This window comes from Triturus cristatus, chromosome 2_1 (genome assembly GCF_964204655.1).
Source record: "Triturus cristatus chromosome 2_1, aTriCri1.1, whole genome shotgun sequence".
NCBI classification, from domain to species: domain Eukaryota; kingdom Metazoa; phylum Chordata; class Amphibia; order Caudata; family Salamandridae; genus Triturus; species Triturus cristatus.
In genome coordinates, this window is record NC_140581.1 from 112,523,803 (window position 1) to 112,540,655 (window position 16,853).

Consider the following 16,853-nt stretch of genomic DNA (forward strand, 5'->3'; position numbering starts at 1 on the left):
TTCGTTTGAAAACAACAGGCTGTAACATTGGTTGAAGGTGTGCACGCAACATGCACAAATATGATTGAGTTCAAAGGTATTGGAATCGTTTGCATTCTATGTTCTATTACATGGCGCTTTTATACCCCTGATGAGGCCCCTCAGTGGATTCCTCAGAGATCCACTCAATCAGACAACAATAAGTGAATGAAATCTGCCTGTGTTCGATCTCTCACACCTCTTCGTGATCACATGGATAGGCACAGCGACCACCACCATGCACCCACCTATGACAATATAAAGCTTCCCACATTGGCCACACTGCAAACAAGTGTCTAGCGCAGTGATACACAAAGTGCGGCCCTCCGGACCTTTACATGCGGCCCCTTGATCAACAGCAGCACTGAGCTGCTGTCCACTCGATTCAACGTTAACATTAGAAAGATGTTAAATATACAAACAAACCTTTATTTAAAGGTTAATTCAAGTTAAAGAAAGTAACATGTCCTGCACCACTTAATTTTAGGAACACCTTCACTTTTAAAGCCATTTTGCAGCAGAAGTGTAAAAATATGATAAGGTCTCTTCAAAATTCAAAAAGTCTATTTTAGTAACATTCAATACCTTTTTATATCAGTGCATTGAGAAGTATTTTTTAAGTGATAAGTTTCAAATATGAATTTAGAAAGATTTATTCTTTCCCCCACACTGACAACAATGCCAATTGTGAACTAAGAGGCACGTCAGTTGTTATGTGCAACCTTTGGGTGGCCTGGGTTCATATTATACATGAACAACATTATAGTTTATTAAATCAAACACAGGAGAAGGTTTTGTTTTGCGCACATCTGAAGTCATGTATTTCAAGGCCCTCCTATATGTGATAATCAAAGAATTAGGAGGGAAAGTGAAAAAAACAATTGCATAGGATCATACAATTTGGTAAAGAGGGGAAGCTGGGATTAATCACAGGTTTTCTGGCTTTACATTGTGCAATTCAGCCACCAGATGCATATGCTTCACTTTCCCTCTACCCACCTTACTGCCCCTTGCATCGCCACCCTTCTGGCACACATGTAGCCCTCAATCACATCCCAGATCAAACTTTGTGGCCCTTAGGAATATATTTGCGAGTACCCATGATCTAGCACTACGAGACTACACAAAGGGTCGTAAGCACTTTACAAATACAAATGACCATGGCCTGTAACAGACCCGACAAACTCATGTGCATGTTGTTCCTTACACCTGGAGGTGGACGAGCCACCGAAAGCTCGAGCCGGCTTGAGCCTTAAGCCTGGCTCTGGCTCAGCTCAAGATCATGTCGGAACCTCGAGCCCATAACGAGCCGAGATTTCATGTAGCTTCTGTCTACCGCCCTTCCCATACCCTGGATGTGGCGTTAGGGCAAGAGTTGTCGACTTTGGACCTGGATAACCTGGTTGGAGTCTTGGTGTCAGCTCAACATCCTGAGATTCTGGGCAAATCGCTTCATTTCCCCATCCCTGTGAACAATGAATGGTGGCCTTGTGTAATGTAACTGGTGCTTATGCAAAGCGCTCCAATACCTTAGGGTCGAGTTAGCGTGTTCTAAAAACAAAGGAAAGGTGCACAAAGAGGTAAAAGGAAAGCCTTAACATAAGAAATATTACTCTATAATAATTTGGGCCAGTTCAGGGTTTACATGACAATTGTCTTGCTTTTTAGTTCACTAAAGATTCACATAGAAAAATTATCACTTTTAATAAAGTACGTCTCCGTGCAGTCCAATAATGTGACGTCAAAGCGTCCACATGCTAAAGAAATAAAAAAATAAATTCTGAAGAGACTATCATACTTTACGCGATGTTTGGTCTATGATTTGCATAGTAAACATTTTCAGGGCTCGGCTCGTGCACTGGCTCCAAGTTCCAAGCCAGAGCCTTGGCTGGGTTCTCCCTGCTCATATGTTGCCTCGCCTCACTCTACATCCAGCTGGTGCAGGCAGGCTCTTCTGGTACCCAGCCCCTCTGCGCACCCCGAGGATGCGAGCTGCGACGCCCAGCATCCTTTGAATCTCTCAATGACATCAGCGAGGCGCTCTGTGGCTTAGCCGTCCGTGCCATCCGGCCGGTCCCTCTGCCCCACAATAGAGCGCCCTCTAATTAATACTTCAAGGGAAGCTGTAAACCCTCCAAGCCATCCATTTCTGGTGTAATTACACTGGAGGTTCACAGACCATTAATGCGTATGCCATACAGATGGCTAATACTTCCCAGATCCAATCTGAAGATTTTTATTGTGTCATTAATAGGATCTAAGAGCTCTGTCCCTTCTCCCTTTATGATTAATGATGCTCAAGCAGACAGTATGTGAAGGCAGCATCGCAAAGATTGACTCCGCTTAGACGTCAACCACTTAACAGTGCATGGAAAACACGTCAACCCTTCCTGGTACTGCTTCCCCTGGCCCATATGAACACCCAGGCCACATCTCATGAGTGAGGGCGCTGTATCACCCAATGGAAGCACGGCTAATGCCGAGCATCGAATGCAGCCAATTACACAATGCCTGACCATGACAGACAGACTGCCACTGGTGAACATCTCAAACCACCACCGCCGCCGCCACCACCATCACCACCACCACCGCTGCCACCCCACCAATGCTGCTGCCACCTCCAACGCCACCACTAGCAAGCTGCCACCACCACCACCGACACTGCCGCCCCCACTACCACCACCAACAAAGCTGCCACCACCACTGCCACCACCACCACTACCGCCGCTGCCAAAACCGCCACCAACACCGCCGCCACCCTCACCAATAATGCTGCCACCTCCAACGCCACCACTAGCAAGCTGCCGCCACCAACCCCACTGCAACCACCACCAATGCTGCTGCCGCCACTACCACCACCACCACCACCAAAGCTGCCACCACCACCAACACACCACCAATGCTGCTGCCACCACCCCTACCACCACCAAAGCTGCCACCACCACAAACTTTGCAACCACCAATGCCACCACCACTCCCGCTGCCACCACCACCACTGCTGCCATCACCGCCGCCACCACCACTGCCATCATCGCTGCCACCACCAACGCCACTGCTGCCACCACCACCTCCACCAATGCTGCTGCCGCCACCACTACCACCAACACCAGAGCTGCCACCACCACCAACTTTGCCACCACCAACACTGCCGCCACCACCACAGCCACCACCACTGCCACCGCTGCCACCACCACTGCCACCACCACCACTCCCACTGCCACCACCATCACTGCTGCCATCACCGCCGTCGCCACCACTGCCCCCAGCACCACCACCACAGCTCCGCCACTGCCACCACCACCACAGCCGCCGCCACCACCACCACCACCACTGCCACCACTACAACTGCCGCCATTGGCGAGCAGTAGGACACCCCACGTGTAAATGCCAGCTGGCCTGCTATAGCCTCAAGGAATGAAGCACCGCTGCAGTCCCACAATGTTAAGGGGTGAGGCAACACTGCAAATTGTGACCCTCGTCCCTAGTTGCCCTGGACGCTATAGTTGATTAATACTAAGAAACAAAAACCCAAGCCACCATGTTGTCCTGGCAGGAAGTGAACATCAGCTTTGTGGTGCTGGAGAGTTCAATGTGGTCCTTAGATTATAGAAAATCTCAAACAACAGTAAACATTTCATCAGTGTCTAGCTACACAAGCTGCACTGGTGGCTCGCCCATAATATGAAATCCAATGCAGACAAGGAAGTCCAGTGTCCCTCTTCCGCCAGGTGATCCAGAGTGCCGGCTAGCGAGGCTTACACTCATACCACTGAAGACGGGCTAATCCTTCTCACAAAAATAGAGTTGAGCTTTATTATAGAGGCAGTCTGCCTGAAACCCTGCAAGTGGTTACCATACATTAAGAAAGATCTGAGTTATCAACGTCTTTCCCCCTTCATTCAGGACATCTTTGAACATCCATCACGCTAAAGCAAATCCCCATCTGGCAACCAATATTGACTTAAAGATCACTTCTGAGCTGCTGTGCTGCCATCAAAGCCAAGCTCTTGTGGGTCAATTGACTTCTGCCGACTGGACCACGGATGAACTTGCCGATTGGCTCGGATTTGAAAATGTGCCTTCCATCTTGGAAACAACAGTGCAATGTCCCCCTGTATCTCTTCGTCATCAGAGGATTGTTAAGGAACCAGTCATTCCCTCTTGTGACATGGGTATGAGCTAGTGCTGCTCTTTACATAACTCCTTAATGTCACCCGCCTCAAAGCGGCGAGGCCTGGAGCTGATGGCTCCCACTTTGCAAACGATGCCTCCTAGCCTGGCACATGCCCGACTGCATAGTGACAAAGTCTGCTCACCACCGATCAGCAAAAGTGAGCTTAGAGATCAAAGCAGCGCTACAAAACCTTTGGTGGAAGGCTTCCAGCAGAGTCCGGGTCTACGGACAACCACCACTAGCCTTGAAGTCTTAGAACAGGAAATCTGCCATGATGGAGTTTGACCGAGTGGGAGGTTCTGTAGATAGGACTAATATGGATCTTGCATCGTGAAGCTGAGGTCCATCTGGAATACTCGCTGAGCGGCCTTCACAAGAAGCAGTGCTCATCTAGCCCCATTAACTCCACGGCAAAGGAAAGAAAGGGAGAGGATCCCAAGCAGGCTCTAAGGCAAGGCTGATGAGATACCTAGATTTTTGTAGCAGTCCGACCCAACAACTATACATGGATTACACGGTGAGCACAAGGTGACTTCAAGTAAAAACTGGTTGATGATGAACAGCAGAACTCCTATGTGTATTGAGCAGAAACAGACAAACTCAAGGTGTGTTCTGCAGACCAGCAGTAGTTGTAGCTGGTGTGAGAAGAGAGCAAGGTTTACAAAAAAGGTGTATATGAAAATAAAACAAATTCCACAGAAGTTCCAAAAGTTAGAGGTCTTTAAAAATTGAGAGTAGGTACTAGTTTCCAGGGTAAGCAAATGCCCTCGAGGACCATGGGGAGGAAAACAGACAAGGTGAAAAAGATCATAGCAACGCATCCTACTTCATGCATATGGATGGCACAGCTGGCGCCATGACTGCAAAACACTGTATGGCGGAATTTAAAAACAGATGCTCCAAACAGTGAAATGTCTATTTGCAAAGGTTTTTTGAATTAGTACTTTCTGAAGTAATTGTACTCTTTCATGCCTTTGTGAACTGGCCCCAATATATCTAAAATGGAAAAAGGAAAATGAGATAATTCAGGGAATATTCATATACATTTAGTCAAAAGCGAAAGGACTGTACCCTTTTTGCACTGTAGCTGCCATGGAGCTGGTCGGTTCAGGTCAGGGTCATTCAGGCGGGTGAGAGTACCCTTAAGAAAACACCTGCAGTATTGCTTCCTGCGCTCAACTTTTGTTTTTAATTTGGTCCCCAGTGTGTGGGCAATGAATAAACTAACCTGATGGTATATACATTTATCATTCTATATAATCTCACCTGTTGTGCACGGAACAAAAATAAAAACTATGATTCCAACAGTTAGTCTCCAAAGGTGGTGCTCCACCTCACTCTTCTATCCCTGGGCGATGCTCCACCTCACTCTCCTATCCCTGGGCGATGCTCCACCTCACTCTCCTATCCCTGGGCGATGCTCAACCTCACTCTCCTATCCCTGGGCGGTGCTCAGTCTCACTCTCCTATCCCTAGGCGATGCTCAACCTCACTCTCCTATCTCTGGGTGGTGCTCAACCTCATTCGCCTATCCCTGGGCGATGCTCAACCTCACTCTCCTATCTCTGGGCGGTGCTCAACCTCATTCTCCTATCCCTGGGTGGTGCTCAGTCTCACTCTCCTATCCCTAGGCGATGCTCAACCTCACTCTCCTATCCCTAGGCGATGCTCAACCTCACTCTCCTATCCCTGGGCGGTGCTCAGTCTCATTCTCCTATCCCTGGGCGGTGCTCAACCTCACTCTATCCCTGGGCGGTGCTCAACCTCATTCGCATATCCCTGGGCGGTGCTCAACCTCACTCTCCTATCCCTGGGCGGTGGTCAACCTCACTCTCCTATCCCTGGGCAGTGCTCAGCCTCACTCTCCTATCCTTGGGCGGTGCTCAACCTCATTCTCCTATCCCTGGGCAATGCTCAACCTCATTCGCCTATCCCTGGGCGGTGCTCAACCTCACTCTCCTATCCCTGGGTGGTGCTCAACCTCATTCGCCTATCCCTGGGCGATGTTTAACCTCCCTCTCCTATCCTTGGGCGGTGGTCAACCTCACTCTCCTATCCCTGGGCGGTGCTCAGCCTCACTCTCCTATCCCTGGGCGGTGCTCAACCTCACTCTATCCCTGGGCGGTGCTCAACCTCATTCGCATATCCCTGGGCGGTGCTCAACCTCACTCTCCTATCCCTGGGCGGTGGTCAACCTCACTCTCCTATCCCTGGGCAGTGCTCAGCCTCACTCTCCTATCCTTGGGCGGTGCTCAACCTCATTCTCCTATCCCTGGGCAATGCTCAACCTCACTCTCCTATCTCTGGGCGGTGCTCAACCTCATTCTCCTATCCCTGGGTGGTGCTCAGTCTCACTCTCCTATCCCTAGGCGATGCTCAACCTCACTCTCCTATCCCTAGGCGATGCTCAACCTCACTCTCCTATCCCTGGGCGGTGCTCAGTCTCATTCTCCTATCCCTGGGCGGTGCTCAACCTCACTCTATCCCTGGGCGGTGCTCAACCTCATTCGCATATCCCTGGGCGGTGCTCAACCTCACTCTCCTATCCCTGGGCGGTGGTCAACCTCACTCTCCTATCCCTGGGCAGTGCTCAGCCTCACTCTCCTATCCTTGGGCGGTGCTCAACCTCATTCTCCTATCCCTGGGCAATGCTCAACCTCATTCGCCTATCCCTGGGCGGTGCTCAACCTCACTCTCCTATCCCTGGGTGGTGCTCAACCTCATTCGCCTATCCCTGGGCGATGTTTAACCTCCCTCTCCTATCCTTGGGCGGTGGTCAACCTCACTCTCCTATCCCTGGGCGGTGCTCAGCCTCACTCTCCTATCCTTGGGCGGTGCTCAACCTCACTCTCCTATCTCTGGGCAGTGCTCAGCCTCACTCTCCTATCCCTGGATGGTGCTCAGCCTCACTCTCCTATCCCTGGGCAGTGAGTGCTCAGCCTCACTCTCCTATCCCTGGGCAGTGCTCAGCCTCACTCTCCTATCCCTGGGCAGTGCTCAGCCTCACTCTCCTATCCCTGGGCGGTGCTGTCTCACTCTCCTATCCCTGGGCAGTGCTAAGCCTCACTCTCCTATCCCTGGGCAGTGCTAAGCCTCACTCTCCTATCCCTGGGTGGTGCTCAACCTCACGCGCCTATCCCTGGGCAGTGCTAAGCCTCACTCTCCTAACCCTGGGCGGTGCTCCACCTCACTCTCCTATCCCTGGGCGGTGCTCCACCTCACTCTCCTATCCCTGGGCGATGCTCAACTTCACTCTCCTGTCCTTTTGCGTTTCTCAACCTCATTTGCCTATCCCTGGGCGATGCTTAACCTCACTCTCCTATCCCTGGGCAGTGCTCAGCCTCACTCTCCAATCCCTGGGCGGTGCTCAGCCTCACTCTCCAATCCCTGGGCGGTGCTCAGCCTCACTCTCCAATCCCTGGGCGGTGCTCAGCCTCACTCTCCAATCCCTGGGCGGTGCTCAGCCTCACTCTCCAATCCCTGGGCGGTGCTCAGCCTCACTCTCCTATCCCTGGGCGGTGATAAGCCTCACTCTCCTATCCCTGGGCAGTGCTCAGCCTCAGTCTGCAAGCCACCAGCCACTATCTGGAGGAGATTCACAGCTAGGGAAACACACGTTAGTTATCTCTGACTGCCTACCCAAAACAGGTTCTATTCTCCAGTCATTTTGTGATCCATAATTTAGATATATTCAGATTCAAGACAATTGGAAAATGTCTCAATAAATTAAGAAGTTAACAGCAGCAAAAACTGTATAATACTGTTGTACGGTATTAATAGTGAGATGTGCATAGATAAATACAGCTTTCAACTGTATGTTGTCTAAGCTATTTATCAAATCATATTGAATTTGTCACATTTTCCACTGACAAGTTTAAGACCACAGCCTTCTTATCAAAATGTTAATTTACAAAACAAAATGTCCTTTTTTTTTTTTTTTTAAGGAGTGTTGATTTGTCACCTTCTGGTCCACTTCAATGTAGTGTGCCACACATTCAAGCTACAGGGTAAGAATTGTTATTAAACTGGTTACCAAGGTTCTATGTGTTGGTGATATGAGCCTTCCAGGCCTTCACAGTGGTGTAGTGGTGCCCAAGGGTGTGTTTGTGACTCTTGTAGTGTTGATGGCAGCTTCGCTGTGGCTCCATCTGAAGTAGGATTGGTCTCCGATGTAACGCTGCCGCACTGTTGATACTCGCTGCGTTTCAGCCGTTTTTAAAAAAGCTTGCACTTTTTCTGTATTATACATTTGTTGCACGTTTTAACTGGCTATGGGGCGTGCACGTGTGGGCACCTGAGGGGTTATCCTTCAGCTGCAGGTCCTACAGTTTCAAACACAACCCTCCTGGTCCTATCGCTAGACCTATCCCTCTCCCCCAAATTACGGAGTTTAAGTTTTCCAGCATCGATGGTCGCTCCCTGGTCTGTCACCACATGGACGTCTTCAATTTTATCCAGGACATTGCACCTGACATTCTATTTCTTACAGAATCTTGGTTGGGACAGTCTGCGGCAGTAGAATCCGCTTTAGCGTTCCCCCTGTCTATTACCTGAAGAATTGTGATAGATCCAGTGGTAGCGTAGGCTGCATTGCCAAGATATACAAAGAGATGCTCGTTTGCAGCTTGACCCTATGCCATTTCTCTGACTGTGAAAGTGCCATCTTCAAAATCTCTCTGAATAACAGCTTCACACTCTCAGGGCTTCTAACTTACAATCCCCCAGGCCCTTACAAAGCCTTCAGGGAGGCGCTGATCAATTTTACAGCACCACTGGTCATCAAGCTAGCCAATTTTAACATCATTGGAGAACTCAATTTGCATCTCGACGTCACGTATGAGAGCGATATCACCAACTTCATAGACGACCTCGCGGCTATGCAGTTAATCCAATTAGTTATGGATGCCATGCACTCTGCTGGCCACCTTGTAGACCCGGTCTTCTCAAACCTCAGGTCCTTACGGGCCGCGACCCCTCTACCCATAAGCTGGACTGATCACTTCATGATCTCCCGGTCCATTTGCTTACCTCACCAAGGGTATTCTTTGCTTGCTCACCCGATCCACAAGCGTCCTTGGCAAGAGCTTGACCTTCAAAAATGTGGCCATTTTATTTAGGTCAGCTGCCCCCGGCAGAAGTGCAGGTGTTCGGCCCTGCTGAGAGTGTCTTCGGTGGTGGTCGAAATTCTGAGGGTATTCCTGTGGACGATGGCGATTCCTCCTCCTGGTTTGTTGGTGCGGTCCCTGCAGGTGATCTTGTAGCCGTCCGGGATGGCTATGGCAATGTCAGGCGCTGAGGAGGGGTTCATCCTCAGCGCAACGTCCAAGTAGGATGAGTCGAGAAGGTCCCAGAGTTAGACGGCGTCTAAGTGGACTGAGCAGGTGTTGAGTAGCATGCATCTGAGATGGGTGTGACCTGCCCTGGTGGGATGGGCAGGTCGTGTAGGTGTTCGCTGGCTGGTGAAGCTGCAGTTTCGGCAGGTGAAGGGTCCGTGGGTGAGCTTTGGGATGGCCTGGTAGCAGGTGGATGATCGGCCGGGGTTGAGTGCGTGGAGGAGGTTGGCGTAGCCGAGAAACTTCACAGTGACCTGGATGAAAGTAGATCCTCAGCCCTCATCCTGCTCGATTTGAGCGCCACATTCGATACTGTGTCTCACAAAACTCTACTCCAGCACTTACAAGACATCGGTAAAGGTGAGTCTTCACTGTCCTGGCTCGCCTCTTTTCTATCTGAGCATTCATTCCAGGTCATTTCTCCACCTCATGGATCCCAACCAAATGTCCTACACTATGGCATCCCCAGGGCCCTTTATTGAGCCTTACCCTATATAACATAGGCATTCAACCATAGGCACAGGTAATTAAATCCTGGGGGCTTAAGCTGGTGTTGTATGCTGACGATATGCAGCTCATTCATTCACTCTCTGAAAACTCTATGCAAGACATGGCAAACTTTCAAAAAGGAATGCTTCCGGGTGGCAGAGTGAATGAACAAAAACTGTCTTCGCCTGAACGTGAATACAACAGAAATACTGCTATTAGGAAAGTATGTCCACTCCTGGGGCGACAACTGGTGGCCTTCTCCCTTGGGCCTCCCCCTAAGCCCAAGTCATCCATCAAAAATGTAGGAGTCTGGCTGGATAACACCTTGGCTTTCGAGGCTCAAGCCAAAACTGTAGCTGGTACTTGCTTTGGACTCTTGCGAAGCCTGAAGCCCATCATGGGACTTATCGACTTACGCACCAGACAAACCATATTTCTGTCCCAATTAAATTACTGCCACGTTCTGTATCGGAGAGCCAACGAATCAATCACTAGAAGACTCCAGCTGGACCAAAATGCTAAATATAGGCTGCTAATCTTCATCCACAAATTTTGCTCCACCTCTGGTCTTCTTCGCAAGCTGCACTGGATAAATGCACTCACTTCAAGACCCTGTACATTGCTCACAAGACCCTGAACTCCCAGGGGCCCCCCATCCTTTTCAACCTCAAATTACCAAACCCACCCTCGGAGCGTGGGTATCAGCCGATGTCAACTTGGTGATCGTTCCTCAAGTCAGGAGAGCACGAGCGGGTGGTCACTCTTTACGCGCTCTGGACCCTTTTCTCTGGAACACTCTCCCTCAGGAAAACCCAGAATCATCTGCTTTTCAGGAAATCCCTTAGACTTGGCTCTTCTGCATCTAGCACTCCCCCACCCCATTAGGAGACAGCAGCTGCGGCTCCTATGTCCTTCGAGTCCAGCACTGGTATGCCCTGTAACTGGGGCAGCTATGCGCCTTACAAGCCCTTAAACATAACATGACATAACATAAAAAGACCAAGCAGCATACCCCAGATTTGCAAAATGTACACACAATAGCAATCTGTTACAAAAAAAAAACTCAAGCACACACTTTCAGAATGCAGATATCAGGCAATAAAGAGGAAAGAAGGTCAGAGTACAGAAATACATTTGTTTTACTGCACATGAATCAGAACTAATGCCACAGTGACCCAATAATTTGGCAGTTATTAGATCTGGTTAGACACATATTTTTACCCCTGTGCAGGCTGTGCCATTTTCAAGGTGCCCTTATCTTGCCCGTTTGAAAGCTGATGAATATCACTGCAATGCTGAATGGTTGGCATATGGTGCCAATATGATAGTCCCAGCTGCCCGCTGTGATGCCATGATGAAGCCCATTAGGCTGCTGGTGCAGACATACGTATAAATCACTCTGTCAACTGTTCCGCAACAAGTGCTGCTCCCTCACGGGACAGGAATCAAGCTAATGTGATGACTGTTCCCTGCAAATCTAATCCGCCTCGTTCCCAGCATTCAATCATCCACTCACGCAAAGCTGCAAACATAAAAATCCATTTGGCTTCTTTGATTAGCTTTGAGGGAAATAGCAGTGAAGGTGACATTTCACTTAACACTATCTAAATTGTTACATTAAATTAGAATTAAAAAACCTACAAAATATTAAGTGATATATTATTGTGAGCAGCTGTAAAATTAAGAATTTCCAAGAGCCACCGCATTAGTTCAAGGGATATTGTTTTAAATATATCTGATATTAGCCACACTAGTGCCTCTTCAAGGTCATGTGAATAAGCAGGATTTGTATCTCAATAATAATATATTCCGCGTTTGTTGTTTACACTGGTGAGTGACACATTATGAAGCGCGGTTCTTTCATAGATTCCCAGGCCTGAATCAAGTCGAATCAAAGGTGGAGACGAAGAGGAGACGCAAAGGAAGACCACCTGACAGCGAACCCACCTGTCAAGGTCACATCCGAGCTTGCAAGGGTGATGCATGGATGTCAGCTATGCTGGTGACCACCATCTAGCAGAGCTTCAAAGGAGCTTGGTTTAGCTTCTTAGCTTTGAAAGAGTTGCAAAGGAACACTGGTAGAAATGCTCAAAATCTAACCACCTTAACAACATTTAAAGAAATGGGGGTCACACATTTCCTGCATCCACCACAAAGCTTTTCAGTGTTCCACCTTTGCCTCAATGTCTATACCCGGTGGACCTCATAATGCCAATGCAGGGAAGTCAATAACTTGCATGAGCAGATGGCTGGTGCATTGATGAGCAGAGTATATGTTCTAGCCACAGTTTATCTTTCAGCATGCCCTACGGTCTTAGGCCTATCGGACCTTGGTCTCCGTGCTTTACACCTGGCACTAAATCAAGTAATTTTAAATTTTTTGCTACTGTAGTACCAGGCATTCGGAACCTCTTCACTAGTTAATTTAGTAATCTGGCGCATAAAATCTGCAGAGATAAAGAACTTCCTGTAGGGCGTGCCCTTTGATTAATGTCAATGAATGAATGCATGAATGGCGAGATTTCTAAAGCGCACGGCTACTCCCACGAGTGTCCCGGTGCTGAGCAGAATGTAAGAGAGCATAATTGAATCTTAGCTGGATTCCGTCTATAAAAGCCTTGCAGAAACTATTTCTTAGGGTTGTATGGCCCCGTTAGGCCAGGCTGGACTGGATTAGCCCTCAACAGCGTCCAGAGTCAAGCCCCCTCTTCTTCATAGCTAGAATGCCCCCGTGGCTCCACTCGCTATAACACGCGTAACTGCTGTGTCCGACACAAACACAAGGTCCCTCCGTTCGACTGGTCTGCTGCCCGTGGTCCGCGCCGGGGTGCTGCCCGCTGCGGAGGGCCACGGAGCTCAGTGCTGGGGTCGCTCGTCAGCTGCAGCCTGCTTCAGTCTGTAGTGCTCCTCTGGGAGACCCCTCAAGCGTTGAGCTGCCTGTTGAAGAGAGCATAGGGTCAGAAGAGACAAACAGAAAAATACACTGAGCCCAATATAACTCTACATTTCTGAAGGACCTTAGATATATCATTTTCAGTCCACTACTTCCAAACGCCAGCGAGGGGGCTCTAAGCCGGGTGAGTGGGAGACACAGAAGCTTTAGGACGAATTTCACATCATCAGAGGACAGATTACCAGCAGAGGGCATTAAGCGCTGGGTCCCCTCCAGGCGTGTAATGCACTGCTTTAGGTTTAAAATCCAGAGCCTGTCTGACGAGTAGTACAGTATGTGAGCGCGTGTAATTACTATTGTGTATTTAGTAATGGTGGTCGCGAGGCACAGAGTTACTGAGCCTTCACAGGCACGCGCGCACGCAAACACACACTCGCGTAATATTACAGCGACAGCACTACAAACAAGCATTGGCATAGCCAATAGGTCTCGCCTTTGGGGCCTTATAAGTGTTTAGCCAGAGCTATTGACTTTGTCAATGTCTTTAAGCTGTGCTGTAGAGAAGTGTGGCTGCTGTTCAGCTTGCTGAAAAGTTTTAATAAAAAAAGTGTCAGAATAATTTTTGTTACCTTATATATGACCAAGAAGGCATTATGTACAACTGAACGACCATATTAAAAAAAGTATTTACTATACAAAATTTCCTCAGTTTTCTTTTGTTCTTGCAATGCTGGCAACTTGTTGCTGCCTGTTTCTGAGTGATGCTATGGTGGTGCTGGGCGATGCTGTGGTGGCCCTGAGTGATGCTGTGGTGGCCCTGAGTGATGCTGTGGTGGCCCTGAGTGATGCTGTGGTGGCCCTGAGTGATGCTGTGGTGGCCCTGAGTGATGCTGTGGTGGCCCTGAGTGATGCTGTGGTGGCCCTGAGTGATGCTGTGGTGGCGCTGAGTGATGCTGTGGTGGCGCTGAGTGATGCTGTGGTGGCGCTGAGGGATGCTGTGGTGGCCCTGAGGGATGCTGTGGTGGCCCTGAGGGATGCTGTGGTGGCGCTGAGGGATGCTGTGGTGGCGCTGAGGGATGCTGTGGTGGCGCTGAGGGATGCTGTGGTGGCCCTGAGGGATGCTGTGGTGGCCCTGAGGGATGCTGTGGTGGCCCTGAGGGATGCTGTGGTGGCCCTGAGGGATGCTGTGGTGGCCCTGAGTGATGCTGTGGTGGCCCTGAGTGATGCTGTGGTGGCGCTGAGTGATGCTGTGGTGGCGCTGAGTGATGCTGTGGTGGCGCTGGGTGATGCTGTGGTGGCGCTGAGTGATGCTGTGGTGGCGCTGGGTGATGCTGTTGTGCCCCTGAGTGATGCTGTCGTAGCCCTAAGTGATGCTGTGGTAGCCCTGAGTGATGCTGTGGTAACGCTGAGTGATGCTGTGGTGGCGCTGAGTGATGCTGTGATGGCGCTGAGTGATGCTGTGATGGCGCTGAGTGATGCTGTGATGGCGCTGAGTGATGCTGTGATGGCGCTGAGTGATGCTGTGATGGCGCTGAGTGATGCTGTGATGGCGCTGAGTGATGCTGTGGTGGCCCTGAGTGATGCTGTGGTGGCCCTGAGTGATGCTGTGGTGGCCCTGAGTGATGCTGTGGTGGCCCTGAGTGATGCTGTGGTGGCGCGGAGTGATGCTGTGGTGGCGCGGAGTGATGCTGTGGTGGCGCGGAGTGATGCTGTGGTGGCGCTGAGTGATGCTGTGGTGGCGCGGAGTGATGCTGTGGTGGCGCGGAGTGATGCTGTGGTGGCGCTGAGTGATGCTGTGGTGGCGCTGAGTGATGCTGTGGTGGCGCTGAGTGATGCTGTGGTGGCGCTGAGTGATGCTGTGGTGGCGCTGAGTGATGCTGTGGTGGCGCTGAGTGATGCTGTGGTGGCGCTGAGTGATGCTGTGGTGGCGCTGAGTGATGCTGTGGTGGCGCTGAGTGATGCTGTGGTGGCGCTGAGTGATGCTGTGCCTGTGTTCTGTGGGCCCCATTACTAAGTCTGTGAAAGTTTACCAGGTTCATTACGAGTATCTTTTATCTTTTCTAGTCCAGTAGTTTTCTTTGCATTTTGCTGTGGTGCTACTGAATTTATAAGCGGGTTGACAAGATTAAAAGTATCAGGAGGCAAAGAAAAAACTATTCTGTTAAGTTTTGCTTGATCCATAGTTGAAATAATGAACCTTCTGCCTTTTAATGAGCGAATGTGTAGCTCGAGATGTCTTGCAGTTCACACAAAAGATAAAGGGGCAGTAAGTGACAGAGGACTGGGAGTTTAAGAGTGAGGAGGAGAAAAGCAAGAAGCTAGTGATAAAAGGAAAGAAAGAAGGGGCAAGTGCATTAGAGTTTGCAAGGTCTCCAAAGAGGCCGGAACAGCGTAGCATGGAACTGGGGAACCAAGTCTGAGTTTCGACCTCAGCTCAACATCGTAAGATTCTGGCGAAATCGCTTAATCACCCTGTGCCTAAAAAAGGGACCCTGTGTAATATAATCTAGTGTTTATGAAAAGCGCTATGATACCTTTGGGCCAGGTTTGCGCTAAGTAAAACTGCAAAGGGAGAGCAAGAGAACACCATATAAAGGAGGAGAGGGTGTAGCACTATTAGCACGAGACTATGACACAAAAAGAAAGCAGCACACGTTTAGTTAGTGCATACAGTAGAGTAAAAGTGTTCAACAAAGAGCTTTGATGAAGGAATTAGAGAGGTATTGGAAACGAGAGGAAGAGAGAAGTAAGGGGTCAGGGAGCAGAAGGAAAGAGGAAGACAGGAACAAATAGGGAAGAAAGAAAGATGGTGAAAACCCCGGAGTAATAAAACTGGAAAGAGAGGAAAATGTATGGAGGCTAAAAAGTCAAGAACTTGGGACAAGCGAAGGAGAGGGCCACAGGAGGGTGGAAATGGCTAAAAGGAGGGAAGAAGTGACAAATGCACAAGAGAGACATGAAGGACTAATGAGGGGAAGAACAAACTGATTGTGAGGGTTAAAGTGAAAACTAGGAGTCAAAAGCGAAATATGTGTGTGGGAGTTGAGGCTGCTTTGCAGAGACGAACATAAGGAAAGGCTGGAAGTGAAATGGCAAGGACTAAGGGATTTAACAAGAGGGGTGGGTGTGCTTGAGGGTGCTGTTCTAGTGGGCAGACCAGGTAATGGAAGAGGTGCGAGTCTTTCTTAGTAAAAGCTGATATACTTATTACACGCAGACTGTAGGATGTTCAGACGTATACTTGCAAAATGCATGATGGGCGTTTTTCCCTCATAATGTGTGTAGACTAGCAAGGCTTTACTGGGCAGGCAGGTTAGTGAGCTAACAAGTCTTAATGGACGGCATCGATATTGCTGTCAACAACTATAACACACTGCGTATTATTTTTGCATGAAGGTTTTGTTTGCCTCCTGCATTTTAAAAGTTTAATATTTGTTTGCAAGTTTTTTACTAGGGAAAACGAATACTTCGATATTTCTGTTGCTTCAACATGTTATGATTATTTAAATGAGCAATTTGTATAATTTTTGTCGTGAAGCCTGCACATTGAAAAGAAGCGTTCCTTTTAGATTAATGTTTTTTTTTAGGATTTCACAAAGAATGTATCTGGATGCAAGTTAACGTGTGAACCAATTGCCTATGGTTTTCTTTTAAGTTTACTCTGGCGTACTTCCAAACTTTGACAAAACACATCCCCGAGCTCAAACGACCACTGGTTGCGGTGGGAACCCAGCTCCGAAACTGACAAATAGGTAAACTGAAGAGCAGCCTGCTGAGCAATGGCATCAAAAGGGTGTATGATGTAGCCTACCCCTGCAGACCACCTTCTGATATTTACACAAGACCTCCATGTTTGTAATTTTTAGTTTAACCGGCTTCTGACCCGCGCCTCGGGAGGTTAATAGACATTCCTGGCCGCTGCCAGCCTGAAAGTGGTAAAGGCGGG

The 16,853-nt window shown here is 49.1% G+C and overlaps 1 protein-coding gene across 2 annotated transcripts in view; it reads right to left on the reverse strand.

Moving 5' to 3' along the window:
• Positions 1-11,135: 11,135 nt before the first annotated feature.
• GALT (galactose-1-phosphate uridylyltransferase) overlaps positions 11,136-16,853 on the reverse strand; it is a 196,012-nt gene continuing 190,294 nt past the window's right edge. For both annotated transcript variants that reach the window (XM_085628382.1, XM_085628391.1), the window contains one exon: positions 11,136-12,951. In XM_085628382.1, the coding sequence (XP_085484508.1) occupies positions 12,871-12,951 (81 nt within the window). In that variant the 3' untranslated portion in view covers positions 11,136-12,870. The remainder of the gene's footprint in view (positions 12,952-16,853) is intronic.